The sequence below is a fragment of the Pseudorasbora parva genome, chromosome 8 (genome assembly GCF_024679245.1).
Source record: "Pseudorasbora parva isolate DD20220531a chromosome 8, ASM2467924v1, whole genome shotgun sequence".
In the NCBI taxonomy this organism is placed as follows: Eukaryota; Metazoa; Chordata; class Actinopteri; order Cypriniformes; family Gobionidae; genus Pseudorasbora; species Pseudorasbora parva.
Genome location: NC_090179.1, coordinates 42,054,703 through 42,079,577, shown reverse-complemented (window position 1 = coordinate 42,079,577; position 24,875 = coordinate 42,054,703). Strand labels below are relative to the sequence as shown.

The 24,875-nt window shown below is 37.0% G+C and overlaps 1 protein-coding gene across 5 annotated transcripts in view; it reads left to right on the top strand.

The window, feature by feature from the left end:
* actn4 (actinin, alpha 4) overlaps positions 1-24,875 on the top strand; it is a 64,242-nt gene that overhangs the window by 162 nt on the left and 39,205 nt on the right. For all 5 annotated transcript variants that reach the window (XM_067451315.1, XM_067451316.1, XM_067451317.1 and 2 more), the window contains exon 1: positions 1-183. This exon is cut by the window's left edge. In XM_067451315.1, the coding sequence (XP_067307416.1) occupies positions 49-183 (135 nt within the window). In that variant the 5' untranslated portion in view covers positions 1-48. The remainder of the gene's footprint in view (positions 184-24,875) is intronic.

Genomic DNA, 24,875 nt, shown 5'->3' with positions numbered 1-24,875 from the left:
TCGTAATCGGTTAGGAAGACTCGACACGGTGCCCTTAGGGTTTCTGACATGGTAGATTATCACGCCGCTAATAATCAAACACATTATTCGTACGGCGGTCAACAGCAGACCTACATGGAGCAGGAGAACGATTGGGATCGGGACCTTCTACTGGACCCGGCCTGGGAGAAACAGCAGAGGAAGGTAAGAGTGTTTGACGGGAAAAGCTCAGGGGCCGCCGCAGGGGCCTGTATTAAGAGAACGGGGCGAGAAATTTGTGTGTATAACACGTTTCAGTCACGCATAGTGTGTCTTATCACCCGACGGATTTTATACTCGCTTAAAAAAAGCGGCGCGCTTCGCATGTTACAATGTTTCGCGGGTTTCAGATGTTATAGTGTTACAATGTTTCAGTCGTGTGTGTGTGTGTGTGTGTGTGTGCGTGCGTGAGTGATACATTGTAACGGCTGAACCTGTTTTACAAGAGCGAGTTTCATTCGCGAGCCTCTGTTCTTTCTCAAAGCGACATTTAGACTCCTAGTTACAGCCAGACATCCGGATTTAAAATGGCAGTAGCTGAAGATATCACCGCACAGAAGCTTAAAATAGCTGCTGAAATGGTGTTTCTGCAGTTTATCTGCTGTTCTGGAGAGGAAAGATAAGCTAAAAAGAAGGAAACAAAATGAACATGAGGCGCGTTTTCATTTTTTAGTTCACTCCTCTTCCATCTTAAATCAGTGTGTGATCTGGTGATTGAATGCTTATGAATGATAAGTGTGTGTGTGTGTCTTTTTGGCCAAAGACACACTTGACTGATTTGCCGCCTTGTGTGTGACAGACAGGATTTCGGATAGAGTATGAGAAAGCAAGGTCAAAGTTTGATTTGACAAATAATCAATTATTAACCAACACACCGGAGCCCCTTAAGCAAACGCGCACAGAAATACATCACATATATATAGACACAGTCACTGGCCTCAGACCCCAGAGGTATGAAGGACTCATAACTGGGTCATTTATTTGATCATTTCGAGTGAAGGAGGAGATTGACTGAATTCTTGTGCACCCCTCCCCCTTTTTGTACTTGTTTTGTTGCACTTGTGAGGCCAAATTTAAATGTCTGAAAACAGTGGCTGTGTGATATACAGTACAGTACTGCCAATGTCTATTGCTATATATCATATCTCTGTCAGATATCAGTGAAATAGCATGTCTCTTTGACACTACTTTTTTTTCCTCTCTCTTCTTTTTTTTAACCCAGTCATAAAGGCCTTAGAGAAATCTGGTTGGTTGACATTTTTTGAAAGGTGGAGTTTTAGAGAGCAGGCTTGTGGTTGAGTAATGGGGTTGAGCTAATATATAATTTTTGGTATTGCATGCTAACATACTGCTCTTACTAGTAGTATGCAAAATATGCACAGTATGGATAAAACACACGGTTGACTTGCTACTATTGCCAAAATGTGCAGGATTCAAAAAGAGCACCGTGCATGGAAGACTGTCTCCAGAAATAAAATTAGCTTTGCAGTTTGACATAACCCTACATTTCAAGTGTTTTAAAATCTTAAATGCCAAAAGATATTATGGTGTTATTAGGGACGCACAATACATCAGCCACCGTATCGACATAAGAACATTTGCTGATATATTAAAGCCGATAAATGATACACTTCAGATGTTCGCTATGATGGTTTTTAATTGCTTGTAATATGATTGGAATAACTTCAAAAAAGGAAAAAACAGCTCAGTGCAACATGTGTAGCGCAAGTCTGTCATATAGGGCTACATAAAATTATAAATGTGTGCTTAGGACATGGTTTTTAATGCTGGGACTTTGTTTTTGTAATCAGGGTCTCAAAAATTATATAACAATTTGGATTTAGGTTTATCGGACAGTATATCAGTTATCGGCTTTTAAATATAAAGAGTTACCGGTTATCGGTACAGTCCAAAATGTTCATATTGGTGCATCCCTAGGTGTTTTTACCTTATTTGGACTAATTTTAATAAATGTGTAGTTTCTGTACTACTAGTGAAAATTAGGCTTGCTGCGATGTTCAAGCACAACACCGGTTACATCACTTTCCCACCGTGGCTCTGCCCCCACTGTCATTTTTTTATTTTATAGTTTGTAATAATATCATTTAGTTCAGTTAGAGAACAGACACATTCATTCATTCTTCACGGCCTCACTGTCATTCACAGTGTGTGTCCTTTGGTGCGTTTTCAGTTCATTCCTATGCAAGATTTTAATTGAAAGCACTCGCAATTCTCCGCACGGTTCTGAATTAGGGATGACGAAAACGTAACTTTTTCTTGACCGACCACCGAGCATCATTAGCCGGTTGAAACTGGTTAACCGAATAGTTTAAAATGTGCTGCGCTATTTGAAATAACAGCCGCGCCTGCAATTTCGCAACTCTGTCGCATCTCTCTGCCGCTCTGCCTCCCGCTCTCTCACACACACTGTCCCGGCGACGCCGCCTCCCTTCCACTCACGTCTCTTTTTTAAAAATCCCCTACAACGCGAAACATGCTTCCTGCAAACGTGTCACCAAGGAGCTTGTTTGTAATCGGAGGACAAATGGCTCCTTAGTTTCGAAATGGTTTGGGTACAAGGTGATCGCGTTGAAAATAAAGCCGTTTGTCTAGCGTTAGAAGCTCATTCGAAACATTGCCGTGGTTTATTAAAGAAAATGACAACTCCGAAGAGACGCCGCTTTGGTTCGAGGTAGTGCTAACAATAATAAAGAAAGATGATGATCAACACCTTATGCCAGGGCTATTCAAATCTTACCCTGGAGGGCCAATGTGGTGCAAAGTTTCGCTCCAACCCTGATCAAACAGGGTTGTGTGCGCGTGTGTAAAGTGCGTGTATACAAGTGACAGTCATGCATTTATTTATTTATGTATTTATTATTATTATTATTATTTTATTTTTTTTTTTTTATACAGTAGACAGTGTTTTTGTATGTGTCCAAGACAAATTTCCTTCGGGATAATAAAGGTCAATCATCATCATCATCAAACACACCCACCTGTGATTTTCTAATGATCCTGAAGACACTGATTAGCATGTTCAGGTGTGTTTGATTAGGGTTGGAGCTAAACTCTGCACTGCATTGGCCCTCCAGGGTAAGATTTGAATAGCCCTGCCTTATGCGTTACCACTGAAATGTAGATGTAATATATTTCCGAATGTAAGCCCATCTTATGCTGAATGCACGCTTCATACTGTCGTCTGCCCTGGCTCTAACCTCGAGTGTTTTAGCCTGTTTACTTTTTGCAAACCTTTTGAGCGCGCAAACCCAAACGCTGTGACCTCGCGCCAAATGTTTTTATTGGTTTATTAAGTACAAACAGGCGAGTTATGAAAAATTGAGTGTGAGGGATTTGTTCACTTCACACAAAAAGATTTTGAAATGAGATGGCTAACTGTAGTAGCGTTTAGTCCACTGTCTTTAATAGACCAATTTAGAGATCTCTTAATTTTTTTTTATTTATTTTTTTAACCGACAACTTTGGTCGGTTAACGTTGATACGGTCAACCAGCGGTCAAACGGTCATCGGTTAACATCCCTATTATGAATGCCAGAGCGGCTGTGGGCATTTTACTTTCGCTTTAGAACAAGTGATTTAAAGGTCCCGTTCTTCGCGTGTTTTCGAAGCTTTGATTATGTTTACAGTGTGCAATATAACATGAGTTCATGTTTCGTGTGTAAAAACACAGTATTTTTCACACAATTGACTTATCTGTACAGCGCTGTTTCCTCTGTCCTAAAAACGGCCTGATGATTTCCTTGTTCTGTGAAGTCCCTCCTTCAGAAACACGTGACGAGTTCTGATTGGGCCAGCGCTTCCCGTGTTGTGATTGGACAGCAGCTTAGCGCACTTTGCCCGGAAAGGTCCCGCCTCTTACCATAACGGGGAGATGCAAGCGCTGAATGCGCGCTCTTCTCCACGTGGGAGAGCAACGAGACCACGCCCCCTATTTTGCGTGTTCTTGTGGGCGGAGGGTTCGTCAACAAACGGTTCTAGTGACGTCACTCCTGAAGGAAGTGCAGGGGTGTAGTCCAAACCGGCCGTTCGCTGTAGGCTTTGAAAGGGAACTTCTGTTAAATAAAATATCTCGCTTGGCATTGAACTTTGAGCTTTATAATTTTACAGGTATTATTTATGCTCCAACAGCAACATTACACACTAACTAAAGTTTGAAAGATGGAATCGCGAAGAACAGGACCTTTAAATGCCCCCGCCGGTGATACCGGTATTGTCACATGTCGATTAACCAGCATATCCCTTTAGAAAATAATCAGTTATCAAAGTTTCCCTCTCCGATTATCTGTTATTGGTTAGACAATCAAATCCCACTCTAATTGCATGTCTCCAACCAAACATTTGGAGTTAATTTTGGTGCAAAAAGTGCGCACTTCTCCTTTAAGAACATTATGATTCTAAATCTAAGATTTCTGACGTTTCAGCACTGGAAGTTTGGTGAACGTTACTCCGTTCTCGATTCATCATTGGTCGTAAAGTGACATCTCGGCTCTGGAATTTCTATTGCATGTTTATGTGGATGGATATTACACACAGACCAAAGTTCACTTGTGATTACCAGACCAATGCATCCTTTATAAAACCCCACACTGAGTTTCATTACAGTCTCCATGCACCACTGCCTATTCCGCTTGACTGAAACAAGGCGTGTGGAATTATACCGAAGTCATCCCCTTATCCGTGACAGAAGTGAAATTACTCCCCAGCAAATGCCAAACGCCCTGTGACCAGCTAAGACTTGCCTCTCTGCTCCACCCAAAATGTCTAAAAGGTCATTGAAGTGTTTCAGTCTCCATTGAACAGCTTGTTTGGGCAGATATGAATTCATATAAGACGCTGTGATTGAACTAGCTTGGTTCTTGTTGTGTAGATAAGAACACATAAATCCAGTAGTGTATGATAAGACAGACGTCTATAAACCAGCAGCACAGGTTGTGTTCTACAGGACCGGTGTTTTTGCAGTATTTTCAGACTGAATGTCTGTGGCAAAGGATATCTAGAATAAAAGCTCACTATAACTTCAAGTGTAGAGTATTTTTAAACAAGTTGTCGGTAGTCATTTAATGGCAGTGTATATAGTAGGGATGCCCAATATATTGGCCACCATATCAGGATTGGCTAATATATGTTCATTTTTAAAGGGCTACTTCACCACTTTTTCATATTAAACTCTTATTCCCTTAACTTAGACGAGTTGATACACACCTCTCTCGTCTCAGTGTGTGCACTTAATCTCTTTGACGCGTGGTGACGATCTGCTAGCATTTAGCTTAACGTGACGAGTTCTGATTGGATAGCAGCTTAGCGCACTTTGCCCGGAAAGGTCCCGCCTCTTACCATAACGGGGCTGAATGCGCGCTCTTCTCCACGTGGGAGAGCAACGAGACCACGCCCCCTATTTTGCGTGTTCTTGTGGGCGGAGGGTTCGTCAACAAACGGTTCTAGTGACGTCATTCCTGAAGGAAGTGCAGCGGTGTAGTCCAAACCGGCCGTTCGCTGTAGGCTTTGAAAGGGAACTTCTGTTAAATAAAATATCTCGCTTGGCATTGAACTTTGAGCTTTATAATTTTACAGGTATTATTTATGCTCTAACAGCAACATTACACACTAACTAAAGTTTGAAAGATGGATTCGCGAAGAACAGGACCTTTAATGTTATCGGCCCGATAAGAAATTGTCTCCTCTCCGATTTAATTTAAAGCCGATAAATAATGGATTATTTCCTTCAGCTGAGACACTTCGGATGTGCACTGTTCAACATGATGGTTTTGAATTGCTTGAAATATGATTGAAAAACATAACATTTTAATAACATCACAATTTAGTGCTTGACTTTTAATGGTGAGACTTGTAATCAGGCTCTCAAAAAATTGGATTTAGATTTATCAGACATTATATTGGTTATCAGCTTTCAAATATACAGAATTTTCATATTTCATATTTTTAGAAACATTTTCATATTGGGTTGAAAACATTATAAATGAACATATATCGGCTGATACCAATATGATGGCCGATATGTAGTGTATCCCTAGTTTTAAACAATCTCCAGTAGCCTTTTCTACTCCTGTACCCCCCTCAAACATTTCCAGATGTTCATGATGAGCATAAATGTCTGTTGTTTATTATAAACAGATGCTTTTTGAATGAACCGCATTCTACACTGCCTCCAAATTGTCGTGTTATCAACAGTAAACCAAATATATATTACTTGGTGTAAAAATGTATTTTTATTTTAAATAAATGCAACCATTTCAACATTGTTGTCTTTTATTACATTGATGTTGGCATCAAAATAATAAATCACTGGAGGCTCAGTGTTAAAGTGAGTTTTACCACAGTTCAGGACTTTAGGCTATAGGATTTAGACCTCATACATATAATAAATTCACTGTAATGCACAGCCTCGAGTGGCTTATTGCTTTAGAGCACCGTTAGGGGTAGCAAAATAAGGATTCCAGTAAACCAATAATGTAGGCCAAATAAAAAGCCTCGACTCATGAGGACTTGAATGGAAGGGTGTTGTTTGTTGAGCTCTGTGGATTTGGTAGCGAGTTTGGCTCTGTATAAAGGTCTCTCTCTGTCATTGTGTCTGTTTAGTGTTACAGAACTGAAATGATGACGGCAGCGAGTGTAATCGGGTCGCATGTTTCTAGACTGCAGACTCAAGCTACTGATCCAGAGCCCCGTTCCTCTATAAAACAGTGGGATTCCTTCTGAAAAGTTCAACAGTTTGGCTCCTTTCCAAGCCCTAGTCGTTTGCTGTGTTGTCGACTATCTAAATACTGATAGACAGCTGACTTCTCAGACAGCATGCTATCTGAAAGGGAACCTCATGAGCTACTTTTTTTTTGTTGGAACAGTCCACAAAAAGGTAACCTTTGTAAGCGAGTCGTTTTGGAGCGCTCTTCAAAGTTTGCAAGTCTCTAAATAATGGGTCCTGCACACTGCGATTTATCAAAATCCTTTGCGAATGTCCCTTGTCAGACTGTACGAACATGATCGCCATGTAACACTGTAAGATCTCAGTTGGCATTAATGTCAGACTGCACGATAATGAAGGCGCGCTAAAAACGGACGCGCGCAAGAAAACTCACCCGGAGTTTTATATCATCAATGAATGAGGCGTTCAGTGATGGTGAGCTGCATACACGCGGGACTGAAATGCTGGCTACAAAGAAAATCTCTAGCTCTCGTTTTGGTCATAGTTTGTCTTGAAAAACTGAGATATTTGTCGTCGTAGGAGAAGTCACGCTGCAGGATTGTGTGCCAAATCTTCTGACACTGCCAGAATTTCGTCTGAGGTCAAATTTGATCGCAGCGCTCATTAATCGGCTGCCGGTGAACATGTCAAACTAACGACCAAAGACGTCAGATTTTAGCCTAGGATCAGAGGAATCTTTTAGGATTTGCTAAATTTGTCCCAGACGGCCAAATCGTGGGCAAAATCGCACAGTGTGCACCCGCCTTTAAGTCTCATACAAATACACTAAATACATGTTAAAAGTTTGGTAATTGGAGGGAGTATGTTTTACAAGAAAATACATTTCTACAATTCAGAAATATCACGTTTAATTCAATATGTTGCATGATGCCATTTCTTGGCAATTATTTGTGAAATTTACTAGCAAAGTAAATCCTACATCACTTTTTTCCATAGTGCTCCAACTACAGACTTGGCTCAAATTGATTTAGTGTTTGGCATTGTCATGGAGCAGTTCATTAGGTAGTCTAATAAGTGTGAACATACATATAGCACACATACATATTGGGTAAAATGTTGTTGGTGAACTTTTTTTTGTGCTATATTTTGGCATGGCAGTGCATTATGGGACCCAAGCGATGGCCAGTCCTTCATGATTGATTTTAAAAGTAGATGGCGGGAGGATTTGAGTTAATGTATGAACAGAAGTTGCAATTATATTGCACATATTTTCCTCGTGCATTTCAGTTTTAAGTTTCATAGGTAATGTTTCATTGTAGATGTTAGATGTATGAAGAGAAGAAGAGATGGCAAGTGATTTATTTTTAGTCAGTTTCACCTCTACATATTGTTATATTTGGTGTGCCGGACTGCATCTTGCCTCAGGGTCGCTCCTGTCCGGTCATTGTGTTCAGAAAATGCTCTGGAGATTGATTGGGTTTTTTAAGAGTGGGGTTTTTATCTATCTGAAGGGTATCCCAATATGCATTGTAACAAACTTAGTGGTAAAGTTAATCCAGGATAGAGTTTGAGGTGAGAAATGGTAATTGTAAATGCATTAAAAACAGAAAAACATCTATTAAGTTAGAAATTAACTATTCATTTGACCCAACTCAACATTGAGTGTTTTAAGTTAGCATCAATCAGGTTCCCAGGGTGAAAACCTAATAGGATTTTTTTCATTGGCTTTTGGATTATTGCAGAATATACACTCTGTGATGAACCCAACCCAACTTTTTTAAACGTTGAAGCTTAAATGCATTCATCAGAAGTCAAAAGCTAAGTGTAGGGTATAAACAAACTTCATCTTCAGCCTCGCTTAGCTTCTGACAACGCTTTCAGTCTTTAAAACAGCTTCAAAAAACATAGTTAGAGTGCTATTATAAGCACAATAAGGCCGTGAAAGCATCTAGTGTGTAGTTTACCTGTCCGACTGCTTCTGTAGTCCCATTTAGACACTTAAGTTATTAGCAAACGCATTTTTCAAGACAAACAAAAGCTCAAAATATGTGAAAATGTCTTGAGCTTGTGTTAACCACAGACCTTATTTCAGGCATTTAACCAAAAACCCATTTTCACTTCAGGACGTGCAAAAATACTTGGGTGACGCTTTATTTTACAGTGTCCGCATGCACTTACTATAGTCATAACAGTAAATTATGAATAATTACATGCAACTAACCCTTAACCAAACCCTAAGCCTACTCTAGCCCAATTTTAAGCACATGTAGTTCATTAATATTACTCAGTACTTAAATATATAATTATACACCTTAAAATAAAGCAAACAATACTTGCTTGTGTGTTTTGTACTAGAAAAATACATCGTCCTTGCAGTGCACAATTTGTGCAGCCTGTGTACTTGAGGCTTATTACACTATTGCATTGTTAGATTAGCAGTTAAGCAAGCTTAATATGAAACCGTTTATATCGTTTTGAAGATAATTTTTGATTTGAATGCCTGTGTAGAGCGTTTCAAAACCGTTTGTTTGCTGTGTGCGGTTCAATTTTAGTTAAGATGCCTTAGGCTTTTCTAGGCTTCTCTTCAGCTCGCTAGCCTTTTCTCATATTTAGTGAAGCGGGGTTTTAGATTAGGTTGTAGATTTTTGTTGTAATTGCATGTTACAGAAGTTAGTTAGTTTTATATTGGAGAATCCTGTAGACTTGATGAAGGAAATGCAGAGTGCATCTTCAGAAGCAGTAGATGTCTTGATGTTGTAGTAACTGTATTTGTCAGTTTTGTCGTTTAACACTCGCTCTTTCACATGCATATAACTGTGTCTGTTTCTCGGTTGTGGTTAATCTCGAGAACATCACTGAATTTATTTTTGTTGCTATAAGCGTTTCACACCATGTGGTCAGCTAACTGAAGAACAGTGCAGAAGATGCACGTCTTTACATGCGAATTCCTGTCGAATTAGACCTGAGTGCATGTCTGCTCTAATTATTTGTTATAATACTTCATTGTTTGTACTTGTATATGCATGTTGATGGCAAAAAGTGTGCAAAAAAATCCCACTTCCCATGTGTTGTTTTCCTGAAGTGTTTTTTTCCATGCGCTGTAACTGTTAAATCTGAGGAGGAGTTGCATGGGAAGGAATCTAATGTGGCGATGGCATTTTTCTGAAAGCTCCAGCAGACCTCACTATAACCCGCCAAAATAAAGCCTTGGTTTAAAATGATGACAGAAATATATTACTGTTATACAATAGAATGTACTTCTCAAGTTTACATTATTTTTGAGCAATATTACATCACACAATTTTTCTTCCATTTTTATTAATAGTTTAAACAATAAATTTTTACATTTAAGTTTTATGTTTTCATTTGATTACCACCTTTTTTTTAAATTAATAACAAATAAAACACATAATCACAAAGCCATTAAATCATAAAACACATAATCTAGAAAAACGTAAGTAGATCGGAGATATATATATATATAATTTTTTACAGGGCATTATTATTGTCAAAAAATAAAATAAATGATAACATTTTAAGTTTTATGAAAACAGAATTCCCCAATTTCCATTTATTTATTTATTTTTTCAAATTCCATTTTCTTTCATTTTTTTGTGCTTTTATATTTTTTGTTTTATTTTTTTTGTTTTTATTTTTTGTTTGAAATAACAACAACATATAGAACAAAAATGACAGAAAAAATACTGAAAGGATAAAAGGACATAAATACAGTAAAAAAAATAATATTTTAGGGTAAACATACAAATAGATTGCGGTATTTTCTTTCGTATAAATGTTTCCACGTTCTGTTTATTCTTCTTCTCTGGACTCTGATGTAATGGTTATATTAAACATTAGTAATCAAAAAGCATATCTAATTAATTGAAATTATTAAATGTATACAATTGAACATCAATTTATTAACAGTTTAACAAAATAAATTATGGCCCTATGAAATAGTTCTTATTTTCTTAAATTAAAATCCTAAAATTTTGCCCAAATGTCATTTTCCGTTTGAATTATTATTATTATTTATTTCTGGATTCTATTTTTACGGTTTATTTCAATTTTAATAGCATGTCTAATTAGATTAATTTTTTCACAAAAATTCTGTGTTGTAATTTTTCTCGATTTTATAATTTAATGCAAATGTATTATCAGGACATAAAACATTAATATTTTATTTAATCCTATAAAATAGTTTTAATAATTATATTATATGACATGTACATTTTTACTGTACAGTAGTAATATATCTGAAACAATTTCTTCAAGTTAAACCAAGCTTTTATTTTGATAGGTTGTTGTCACGTAAGCCTTTTTAAGTGTCTGTGTGCTCATGTTGATGCTCATGAAAGGATCTGGAGATGAAGTTCACGTGTTTGTGTCCTCATACAGTGAGAGTGCTTCACTATGTGTACTGGACCAAATCACTCCATTCATGCACGCAGAATGCGCAAACTTCATCTTCAAGTAGTTTGTTAGCAGTATAATATTAACTGACACCAGTCCATATCCCAATCTGAATCCGTGCACGGCCCTAAATTTCCGTGGCATACCTGTCAAATATCCCGTTTTTGCCGGGAAAGTCCCGTATTTTACCATTCTTTGGTAAATACCATTTTACCATTCTTTGGCCTCCTCTCCACCAATCAGCTGGTGTGTGGTGAGCGTTCTGACGCAAAATGGCTGCCGTCGCATCATCCAGGTGGATGCTGCACATTGGTGGTGGTTGAGGAGTTTCCCCCCTTCAATGTAAAGCGCTTTGAGTGCCTTGAAAAGCGCTATATAAATTGAACGCATTATTATTATTATTATTATTATTATTATTATTATTATTATTATTAAATATCCCGCATTTAAACCTGCGTTTAAAAATAATAATAATACCAGAGGAAAAAAACGAAAATATTTCTGTTTTCTAAAACTTCACTGTAGGTGGCCGATGTTGCGAGGTTAGTGTGTGAGGTCAGATGACGAGTGACAAAACGGAGATGGATGATGGACGTAAGACGGAAGGCACTCAAAACCCTCTTGTAAATACCGTGATCAATGGGACAGCAGATTTAATTATCTGAAGAGGAGCAGGAGGGGGACAGTCACGCGTTTGGTAACTGCGACTTCAGCATCTCACATCCGCATAATGGGATACAGCGGAAGATCTTTTAAAGTGACAGTAATCACTTATAATGACAATGTAAAGAACAGAAATAATTGCTTACTAAATATGCTCTGCTCTTGACTAAATAACTTCAGTACCTTTAAGGATTCATCTATATATAATTCATAATTTATGCAGTGCAAAATGATAACAATTTATGTATATTTCCTACATGTAGGAAGAGCGCAGGTACAAACTAAATGTATTATTATAATGGGTTAATGTGAGTATTTATGCCCCCCCGGATCTTTCCCGTATTTTGATACCCAAATGTTGACCGGTATGTTCCGTGGCTGGATTCCATGATTCCATGATTCCATGATTCCATGATTCCATGATTCCATGATTCCGTTCGTGTTCACACATCACAGAAATCATAGCCACACGTGGGCAGAAAGGCTTGATGTCAGAACTACCGGACGACTGACGCAGGTATTGGTATCTGGCACTAAAAAGTTCACGCTGATGGTTCAGTCCAGACTTGAGTGCAGCTTTGACCACTAAATCACTGAATGAAGAGCTTGACCGTGAGTCAGTGCATGCTGGGATAATTGAAGCGTGAACCGAAGCGCTGTGGTTACCCTGCAGTAATCCAATTTTGGCTTGTTCTAGTGAGTGTTTGGACCAGGCTCAGGTGTGTCCCAGTGAAAACAGTGAGTGGGAGCGGAGGGAGATAAAGGCAGTTACACTAAGAGGCATTATGAGGTCAGAGATGAACCACCTGACCTACTTCATTCCCGCCCAGCCCGAGAAATGCCCTCAGTGATGATTAAAGATCAAAACACAAAATCAGATCTGTGACTAAATGTTTTATGATCACACATGTGCTATTTAATGTAAACGGTATAAACCAATTACAGCCACTCATTCTTCTCAATCATATTTTTTTTTCTTCCGAGGAATGGCTCTTCTCTCAGAAACGATGTTCACAGGTTTTCATGAATTATCAGAGAGGCCACATTTTGACTCGCTTTTGTTATAAGTGAGCTCTCTAGTTCCTTGCATTGTTGATTTTGTGTTAAAGCAAAACGAATAAAAACATTGGCTTGGAAAAGTAATGGAAATAATGTGTTATGTTTCTAAGTTAACAAGGAAAACATTGGGAAACTTGATTCCTTAGAAAGCATCGAGACTCAAATCGCAGGACTCTTCGTGACGTTTGTAGATAATAACTAAACTGTAAAAAATTTTTTTGGTTTTTGTTGGTTTAACTTAAAAAAGTAAGTAACCTGGTTGCCTTAAAATTTTGAGTTTATTGAAATTAAAAATTTGAGTTGATACAATGAAGGAAATTTGTTTAATAAATATTATTGTATCTAAACCACATAAAAAATTTGAAAAATCATGAAAATAGCACCATTTGGCATGTTTCACCGCGTCATCAGAAATAATAGACACACACTTTTAATAATATTTTAATAAAGGTTGTCGAATCTCAAAAAAAATTCAGTGTATTAACTCAAAATTCAAATTTCAATGAACTCAAAATTTTAAGGCAACCAGGTAACTTTTTTCTAAATATTTTTTACAGTGTAGAATATATATATATATATATAGTCTACTACTATTAAAGGGATAGTTCACCCAAAATGCAAATTCTGTCATCATTTACTTACCCTCATGTTTTTCCAAACCTGTATAAGTTTCTTTCTTCTGCTAAACACAAAAGAAGATATTTAGAAGAATGTTTGAAACCAAGCAGAGAGAACAACCATTTACTACTATAGAAGGAAAAAATACTATAGTAGTCAATGGTTGTTCTCTCTGCTTTGTTTCAAACATTCTTCATAATATCTTCTTTTGTGTTTAGCAGAAGAAAGAAACTTATACAGGTTTGGAACAACATGAGGGTAAGTAAATGATGACAGAATTTGCATTTTTGGGTGAATAACCCCTTAATTCCAAAGGTTGGTAAGATCAATAAAACATTAAAATCATCACTTTTACCAGTCATGAGAGTTCATTGTCAAAAAGTATGGGAGCTCTGTTCTAGTTCAGATGCATGACGACTAATAAAGTTATAGGCATGTTTTCTGTTTCACATCCTGGTTCTCCTAGGGATAGTTATATGTAAATGAGTTCGGTTAGTAGCGGTTCGGCACTTTACGTCCCTTTGAGAATCCGTGGAAGTGGAAACTTCAGGAACTGATCCAGCCCACACTGTCCAGAGACATTCCTGCCCCGTCACTCACTGTGGGCGGGTCAGATGTGAGCGGGTGCATCGTGACGTCTCTTCACCAACCTGCTGCTGAATCACACACACACTCGTGCTTTGGGAATTTAGATGTCATGTGTTCCGTGGGGAGCTGTGTGTGATCATCCGTGGTTAACATCTGTGTCCCACGGATATTATGCCATTAGAAAAAAAACTGTTACTTGAAATAAAATGTACATTGACTCAAAAAAAAAAAAAAAAAAAAAAAGATTAAAGTAAGCTAGTTGCCAAGTAAGTAAAAACTAAATTAGTTTATCAATGGTGCTGGGTTTTTTTGTTCCAAATGTTCAGCCTGTCAAAAACATGTCCGGGTCAAATTTCATTCCAAAAATCTAAAAGAAAAAAAAGGGAAATGAAACCTATTTTATGACATTGAGGTTTTGTTTACTGTACAGCACATTTCCTCCCAAATTCTCTTTATGGTGATGCTTTTATCCGTTTTAAATCTGTTAGATTTTTCTTTTTTTAAATTCCATTTTGTCCCATTTATAAAAAAAAATTCTGCATTGTTTTTTATTTTTTTGAACTCCAAAAAAAAAAAAAAAATTGGTCTAAAATGAAATGTAGTAATCAAAAAGCATGTCTAATTAATTAAAATCATGAAAAATACAGTTTAACAACAATTTATGAAAAGTTTAACAAAAAAGTATGTTTATTCGTTTTCTCAAATTACGACTTATTTTTACCCCCAAATGTATTTATTTTCTGTTTTAAGTGTTCTAGATTCCATTTTCAATGGTTTAATTAAATGTTCTTAATAAAATAGCATGATTAATGAATTGAATTAATAAAAACAACAATTAATTAAATTAAATAATTGTTTCAATTGCATTTTTATTATTTTAGAAATGTTGTGTATTTTCATTTTTTGGGCAATCAAATGAAAGCATAACATATTAAATTTGTCGTTTAATCATGAAATAACACAAACTTATTTAAAAAATGTTTTTTGTTTTAATATTGTATTATTATTAGTGATAGAATTATAACATTGAGAGAAATTCTACTGTACAAGTCATATGTTTGATATCCATATATCCACTTGACTGGATTCTCCCCATGGTTTCAGCTTTGTCAGTTAAAATAAATGAAGGGACACCTCATAAATGCTGGCATGAAGTAAAAAATTGTAATAGTCACTAAATGAGCTTAATTTTCTTAACGAACTCTTGGTTTTAAGTGGAAATCAAATGGCATTATTCGCCGTTCCTCCACCTGATCATCTTATTTATCTCCTGCATGTTCTTGTAGAGTTTTTATAGTGAGCACAGCGTGAAAAGATGTCCCGGACACTTTCACTGTCTGTTCTCTTCCCGTATAATGTCCTCTGCGGCTCTAAAAGCTCTTAAGTGCGTCGGCTCAGACAAAAGACTGACCTCTAAGAGGATTACAGCCTGGCTTCACCTAGTTTACCATCTGAACTATACGTTTGGCATCACAGATGTTTTGATCCTTCAGTTCGGTACCCTTTGTTTGCTTTTGTGGACCCTGGGGGCTGTTTATGACTTACCTAGCTAAAATCTTAATCAGCCATTTCTGATTTCGGTTCTTTTAACCGGCGCTGGGCGAGGGGTAGATTTATAATAATGTTACTCATCATAAAAGACAGTCAGATGAATAGACCCCCAATAAACCCTGTTAGCGTGGCTGTTTAACGAGTGGCTGTTGCCCTGGGGGCGTCATAATCTATTGTGATTGTGTCGCGCTAGTATTGTAAAAACCAGACTTTTGACTATAGCTGCTATTTCTGGTCCAATTTGCAGATTATTCAGGTCAAGGCCTGTCCGCTTACGACAGGAAGAGACATAAAAGGGGTAATTTTATTAATTTAATGTGCTTTTCCCCCCCTTTTTTTAGCAAAAAAAAGTGGAAAAATTGATTGAAATTTATTTGCATAAAATGACATGTTTTTATAGGATGGGTCCTTTAAAGTGCTATGTGCTCAGGGGCTGCTGTTCTCAGCACCGTCAAAATAAAAGTCTGGCACAATGTGAAAATAGCAGTCCAGTGTTCGGTCAAGAAATAAAAGTCTGGCACAGTGTCAAAATAATTGTGCGGCACAATGTCAAAATAAAAGTCCATGCTGTCAAGATATAAAAGTCCGGGGTGCTGTCAAAAAAATAAAAATCCGGGGCGCTGTCAAAATAAAGGTTTAAGAAAAGCATCAAATAAAAAAGAAACTTATCTGCACATATTTAAAAAAATCACGAAGGCCAATATATTGGTCAAGCCCTATACTGTAGCGTCAGTGATTTATGATGGGTTATATTTGTTTTAGCCGCAACACAACACAACTTCCAGTGTTGGCAAATGTCCGTCATTAAGTGATTGAATGCTATGCCTATGGTCCTACAATATTAACTATTTGTCGATGTCCTGCTCCGGAGGCAGTCATATGCAGATGTATTTACCCGTGTAATGTCAGATCCCACAATATCAAAACGAGACGTTTTGGGAGCTTGATTAAATAAATGCGTTGTTTATAATGAGGAGGACGTTTTAATTGTACAATGAAAGACCTTTTATATGTCAAATTTGATTTCTCATGTCATCATGACCCCTTGAAAACGATATTAAGAGCAGGTGAAACTGAAGTCGATGATGTGTCAAAAACGAGTGAAACCCAAATTCATAATGGAATATGAAAATTATTTTAGACTGATTCCCTTTTTCTATTTTTGAAAAATGCTAAAAACATGAATATGTATATCGATGTGTATATAGGTCAAATGTGATGTTTTTCACTTGCGTGTGAAAGTAAAATCATGCAATAGTTATTCTGAGGCACGGAGAAGTACTCTGTCATCTGTTTTAAACAAATATGGCCGTTTAGCTCAGGAAGTCTATAAAACCCTCACCTTTGACCCTTGCGACGTGGCATATGGATTGGTTTGAGGCTGGATGTTGTCATGCTTTCTGAAAACCTGAAAACTTTCCCTCGTTCCTCATTGCTGGAGCAGAACTGATGTGAAACCCACATATATGGCTGGGGTTTAGCTGCAGATGTGCATTCTTTTCCCATTGACATCTTAAGGCCTGCAGTTGCAAAACAAGAGGGAAGAATATTTTGCATGCAATTTCAAAACAGCTCTCGGATTGCCCTGCACTGACCCGATACACTGAGGTCCCAGATGCTTTCAGGGCTCGTTGCATGTTCCTCTGTCATGCTCAGGTTGTAACGAGGAAGTTGTGGTTGTTGTGGTTTCTGTTTTGTTTCCTCTAATGATGTGTATTCTGACTATTCATGCGTTTGAGAGGGCATGTGACCATGTACACCAACTGTCTTGTGAGAAATGGTGCGTTAGTAATAATGTCAATGACTCCTGATCATTGTTGGGTCTTGGAGGAGTTTCTGTGCTATGAAACATCAGTGATTTATATAACTCTGAAGTTATTTTAGGTATGCCAGGGGTAGGGATGCGCGATATACCGGTACTGGAAAAATACCGGTATATATTTTATTTAAAACGGTACGATATCATGATTTGGCACATTTCGGTATATGCTGCTGTTCCGAAGTTCACCGCTAGATGGCAGCGCGCTACCCAAACTGACCCGAAACAACCGGCAAATGTGACAACAACAGACGAACAAAATGGATAAAGCAGTCGAATCTCACTCAAGATGCCCAAAACGAATTAATAAAGAGAGGAGTAGAAGTGACATTTGTAATGACTTTGCTTATAAAACTGATGAAGAACCATCAAACCTAGCCAAGAAGCATCTGTCACTATCCTGACTTTAAGACTTCTGAAGAGATCGACAGGTCAGTGATCATTCAAACCATCTCATTTAGACATTTTTCTTTTAACACTGATCAACGCACACACACAGCCTAACATAAGATCGAATATCACAATCTCCAGCGTTCGTTTCAACAAATGACATTTAGATCTCATTATATTTGCACGCGTACTATTGCACTATTTACATTCCCGTTAGACACAACCGCCTGTGTTTATGTGAATAACTTACTCACTAAAGACGGACATTTGTACATAATTCTGTGTATTTAACTGTTTAAGGAAACTTAATGTGTAATGTGCGAGCGTGACTAAGTGACAGGCGTGTGTGTGTGTGTGTGTGTGTGTGTCTCGTATGAGCTCATATCTCCTGTAACTGTTATTACGAAATGCTATAAAATCTCTTGCATGTTCAAATGATTTCCGTTCTCCATCCCGAGACGAGCGTGAAATGTTGAATCGGATTATGCAGATTGCTTTAGTGTAGTGCGATGTCTTTTGAAACCAGAAGCAATTTGCTAATTTTGAGATTTTTGCTGAAATTATTTCTCACAAGAAAGTTTTCAAATGACTGATTTGATGTGATAAGCTTTGCTGATTAATTTACTAATAAACATTTGTGGTAATTTCCCACTTTATAAACTCAAAACTTGCATAATTGTTCTCATTCGCGTGCAATATACCCACGCTAATATCAGACCTTGTGGTATCGATTTAATATCGGTACTTCGGTATTAGATTGTGGTACCGTACCGAAGCCAAAATTGTGGTATCGAGCCATCCCTAGCCAGGGGTAGTGTTGTCAAAAAATATTGTTATTTCGATATGTATCGATACTGAAATATCTGAAATGGTTCCCATGCTCCTTTTCTGTAGAATCAATACACCAATACCAGCTGAACTTTCTCACTCTTTTCTCTCCGATGGCGAACTGACACACACCGTCGTCTCATTCACTCACTCGTCTCCTTTGCTCCGGGTGAATAGTTCTTGTATTGCACATAATTTTAGTATTGGCGCACACCACATAAAGTCGCCTTTTTAGGCAGCTTGTGAGAAGTGTATGTAGCTTACTGATGCACCTCTGTTACACCTTTTGATTGTGGTATCCAACTATCTATTTATTATTATTATTTTGATTTTATTTACTTTTTATGTCTTATTATTATTTTTATTTATTTCTTCTTTTTTTTGTATTTTTATTTAATCATTTGTAATCAACTGTTTAATCAATATTTAAGGCAGTTTGTTTAGGGATGGTTGGGGAGGGTAAAAAAAAAAAAAATACAGTCTCTTTACAAGTAACAGCTTTTGCCATTGAAATTATATATATATATATATATATATATATATATATATATATATATATATATATATATATATATATATATATATATATATATATATATATATATATATATATATATATATATATATATATATATATATTAAAAAAAGCAGCTTGTGAGAATCTTCTCGTGGCTTATTGCACTTAGACGTTCAAGTACATACAAAATTATATCAAAATTCAGGTCAATATAGTCAGTTTTGGGAACAAATAGTTGAGAGAGAACGTGTGTTGTGTAACAGTATATTGGATCTGTGCATAAGCTCTTAAAGTGACAGTAGTCTTATAAACCAGGGGCCTGTACCATGAAGCTGGTTTTGCTGGCTAGCCAGATTTGTTTAAGCTTAGTTTGTGCCAATCCTGAGTTTTAGGTACCATTAAAGTGGTTTGGCTTTTAGCTGTGTTCATCTCCATTATAACTTACGCTCCTCGGCTAACCTGCTCCAGGGCAGGTTATGTTCTAGATAAGCGATCTCAACCTGAAACTGGACCAATCAGCTGTGCTGTGAGTAAAGTGACACATCTCTGATGCAGTAAAGTCACTCCCCCTGTTTCTTCTCCAAATTAAAGGTCACTACATAGCAAATGGGTTTTAAAGACCTAAGCGTCTGACTTTTAACAATTCTTATTTATAAAAATAATATTTTTTAATGATTTAGATGATTTATGTAATTATTATACGCTTAAACAATTACACATTTATAATTTTAGTTAAATCAATCATTAATAGGCACTTTGTTAAAATGAATATAAATAGCCTACATAAAGTCATACAAATAAGCTTTAAAATCAACTTTAAAAAAGCTGACTGAGCTTAAATGTTCAATTTTCTCTATATCAACTAAACTAACTTCATAACTTTTACTTGCATACTATTTTTTCTTTAAGTTGTCCTCTTTCATAGACAGCTTTTCTCCTTGCTGTTTTTTATTTTATTTTATTTTTTAATTCTTAATATTTTTCAATCATGCAATATTCTGCAGAAGAGAGAAATTAATCTCACTGCTTGTCTCGCGAGAAGTGAATCTCAGTTCCACAGCGTGTGATTGGCTGTTCACTGCTGATGTTACAGTGTGTGATTGGCTGTTCACTACTGATGTCACAGCTAAACTCCTGAACTCAAGATCAAAGCCTGAGCTGACAGAGAAAGCTGATGATCAGCATCATGGGACCAACAAAGCCTTAATACAATTGTTTGGTTTTGTCAACTCAAAACTAATCCTGTAACCCTGAGTTTGTTAAACTACCATCATGGTACAGGCCTCTGCTGCTGTCTGCCATTCATCAAAGAACAAAACAGAGGAAGTAACTTGCTGCTATTGACTGAACTTTAATTGTAAGCATTAATCTGTATTTGCTTTCATTTCTGTAATATTTCTTACTGTTGAGGTGTGTGGGATAACTTGTTTTTCGGGTCACTCTTGAGAAGGGGACAGTTTTCAAACACATCAGAAAACGTCATTTCTTTCTGTCATCAAACATGTTGGAGATAACAATGCTGCTCTGTACCTGTCTGGGTTCACAGCAACATCCAGAGGCGCACACACACAACTCGGTGAATTTCACCGTCTTCTCCATAAACTGTCTGGACAACAACCGCTTCCAGAGCTACTTGAGGATAACACGTGCCCAGTTTGACATCCTGCCATAAGATCTTCACTGATTGGCTTGCGTGACAAAGCGCCATCATTTTTTCACTCAAGTTTACATTTTTTGAGGCGAATTTCTCGCGTTCACAGCAAACGCATTGCCCACTTTGCACGCACCATTAAACCCACCTGAAAAAAAACGGATTTATATTGTATTGATTAGTTTATTTATTACTAACAGTTTACTTGTCTTTTTTATTTAGTGGGATAAATAAATTCAAATACAGCTTCTTGTGCTGTGTGTGAGCAATTACAACAAAATTACCCAAATTATCAAAAAAGTGATTTATTACCAATTAATCTGTATGGTGATTTATTTTTTTCCTGCGGTATCGAATAACGATATTTTTCAAGGTGTCGTATCGAAGTTGTAAATTCCAGGCAGTATCGTGATGACTCTATTCAGGGGTTTGTGTAATAACTCTCGATTGACCTGACTGGTTTAGCAGGTCAGTTTCTGCTTTCATCAGCTTCAGGTCAATGAGCAAGACATGCATTTGTTGAGGAAGTCAATAAAATGAGGATTCACCATGTTGAAATAGGGCTGGACGATATGGCCAAAATTCATATCACGATATTTTTCTTAATTTCGGTCGATACGATATAATTCCGATATCGATATGAACTATATAAAAGCTTTAGAAAAAACTACTAAGAACTGCCACAAAGGATGTCTGTACCTACAAACTTCTGAAAAATGTATTTGCCAAGTCTATGAATAATCCTCCTATAAAACTATATAATATTTTAGAAATAAAACCAGTACAAATAAATTAATGTTCACCTTTTATTTGTATTTAGCCTTTATATGAAAAAGAAATGTGAAATCAACATCAAATAAACATAAGACTCTCACTTTATTAATATTAATATCTTTCAGTTTAAACTATAATATAGGCTGATTATATTATTCTTAATATAGATTAAACAAAAGTGCTTCAGCCAGGATTCAGCCTGACTCAGAATATTCTAGCGCAGAGATGCCCAAACTAGGGCCCGCGGGCCAAAGTTGGCCCGTGGTAACCTTTGATTTGGCCCACCGAGGTCCGAGAGAGAGAGCCTACATTTTGAAATGATAAACGCTCAAACATTATAATAAGCATGCATGTTTATTTTCCGTCAGTGAAACAACTCACTGCAGCCTGTAAAACAATTAAACAATTATCAGTAAATAATGGTAACCCAAAGAGTATAAGAAAATTAATTATTAGTTAAAAAAAGATTTGTAGATAGATTCCTAGCCTTTTCCCCCTTAAAGATGTGTCCTATGCCGGTCTGCGCTTTGAGATGAATGTGGGACATGAGCTGGATAGACACCTTTTCTAATATCTTTGTCTTCATGATGTTGCAAAGCAACACTTGTTGTAAAAGGGCTGAAGAGTGAATTTTATCTTCCACAGGGCCAAGACATTTAGGCTATGTTTGATTATGCACCGCTAGAAAAAGCGAAAGTAAAACCGCTGGGTGCACGTGAACTGCGCTATTCAAATAAACTTGACGCGCCTCAAATCTAATAACAAGCACAAACATAAAATTTAATAAAATAAAATTTGTCAAAAAAGGTATTCGTCCTACAGTCTTTACCATAGATGTGAATGGGTATAATATACTTAATTATACGCAAACGAAAGGAAGAAGCATTAATATTTTCCTGTGAAAATGAGTGCGACGCGAGTGAAGATTAGAGAAAAGAAACCAGATGTCCATCAAATCGGGTGACCAGAACGCAAAACAGAATTAAAAAGCTGGCAGATCTTAAATTGGGCTCAGCCCACCTCTCTCATCCAGGGCTGCAATGTTACATCTGCGAATTTATTTCCTTTTTAAACAAAGTTTTGTGCTTTTACTCCTGTGGTAATATTCACGTAAAACAGCATTCACATACCAAACACTGGGTTAATGACGAAGATAGAGCTTTAAGTAGAAAATAGTTTTTATGTAAAGAGATAAATTAAAATAAAAAGTGCACAACTCTTCTTAAGTGGAAGGAAGCTACCTTTTTTCCCCATCACGTGGAAACTTGTGCGGGTGAGTCCTTATTTGGGTTAATAAAATAATGAAATTATAGTTTTTAAGTAGAAAATAGTATTTATGTAAAGAGATATAATTTACTATACTCTGTATTTTATCTTTTTATAAAAATAAAAATAAACGACGATATCATCGTCCATTGCGATGTTTTACTGTAAACATTGTCAACTGCCAATTTAGGGGATATCGCCCAACCCTATTTGCAAACAGTCTGTTCCTTTTTTAAAAGAGTAAAAATATCCCTCAACATTATGAATCTGGATCATTGTGTATTTTACATTGAACACTTGGGGATTGTTGCCCATTTAATTGGTCATTAAAATGCAACACTTTACAAATAAAACTGCATTAGTTAATCAGATTACATTTGTTTTATATTTATTGTAAACATTATGAAATGAATAAACCCATAGCAACTTTAATGTAGGCCTAATACAGTTTGATTTATGATTTTTTTTTAATTACTTTCGGCCCACGTCTCTCAATCAAGTTTGATTTTTGGCCCTTCATAGGAAAAAGTTTGGGCACCCCTGTTCTAGCGGATGGATCTGCTTCAGGTGGTGGATCTGCTTCACAGCCTACTGCGCTCCTATGCCGCAGACGCAGTTTATTGAGCATTTTCTTTTAAGTTTTAAATTTCAGTGAAGAACAATTCATAGCGCTCTATTTTCCATTTATGCAAAACTATAGCATATATTTAATGCTGCATTTATTTAATTAAAAATGCAGTAAAAAACGTAATACAGTGAAATATTATTCTGATCTACATCATCTGTTCACTACGTGAATATATAGTAAAGTGTCATTTATTTCTGTGATCCAAGCTGAATTTATCATCATTACTCCAGTCTTCAGTGTCACTCATCATTCTTATATTAGGATTTGGTGCTCAACACACATTTATGATTATTATCAGTGTTGAAAACAGTTTTGTTGCTCATGATGCTCCTTCATTGCTTTCATATATTGTCGCAATCGTCTGACTGTCGATCGTCACCTTTCAGCTCATAACGATTTGTATATAACGTTGTCCTTCAGCTGCAGCTCCAGCGTGACAGTAACGTTAGTTCTACGAATCCGCTTTTGGACTTTCTGTGAGAGAGCGTCCTCCTCATATTTAGATACGAATAGACCTCAAGAAGCGCGCAATCAACTGAGGTTAGAGAAAGCGGTCTTTAGCGTCCCTGTTAAATTGCCCGCCCTCGCTCCAGGTAACACCGTTTCGAATCCCGCTCGGAGCGGGTCGACTAGGACCGGTGAGACCCAGTAAAAGTGCGGGGGATGAAAATACACTTTATTAAAAGTGCGGGGGACACGCCGAACCACTTCCACCCCACTGAATTAACGTTAGTCTTTCTCTTATCAACTATTTCTTTCTCCTTACTTGTGGAAGTTCGTTCAGTCACATTTGTGTTGCGGTCAGGGAAACTCTTTTTGTAGCTAAAACTTGCCGCGTTGGATCTATCAGCCTAAACTGCTGAGCACTGACTGCGTTTCTGTGGTGTACGTCATCGCGCAAGTAGCCAATCATGTTCTGCTCTTTCTGACGGCTGCGCCCTGAACGTCAGTCAGTGAGGAATGCTGTTATATATTTATCGAAATATCGGAAATGTGTTTAAAAATCATATCACCGTTATTGAAAAAAATTATATCGCGATATATATTGATATTGAATTATTGTCCAGCCCTATGTTGAAAGTTAGTAATGAGTACCAGAAGATTACAAACTGCAACTGTTGGGTGCACGCTTTAGCAAGAAACTACAATCCTTCTTCACAGGCAGATGACATTTTAATAATTCACAATCTAAGATCGGGAGATCACCCCTTATGTGTAAATCCATTCTTAAAGTAATTTTCCCATTTCCAATACTTTCTAGGTCGGCCCATGATGTTGCTTCTCAGTCGACTGGATTGTAGAACTGCTGGTGGTTTAACTTAATTTCTTTGTCACTTTACATCCTGACATTAATGGTAACTAGACTTTGGTGACTGGAAGCCACAGCAGTTTCCACCAATTGATAGCATC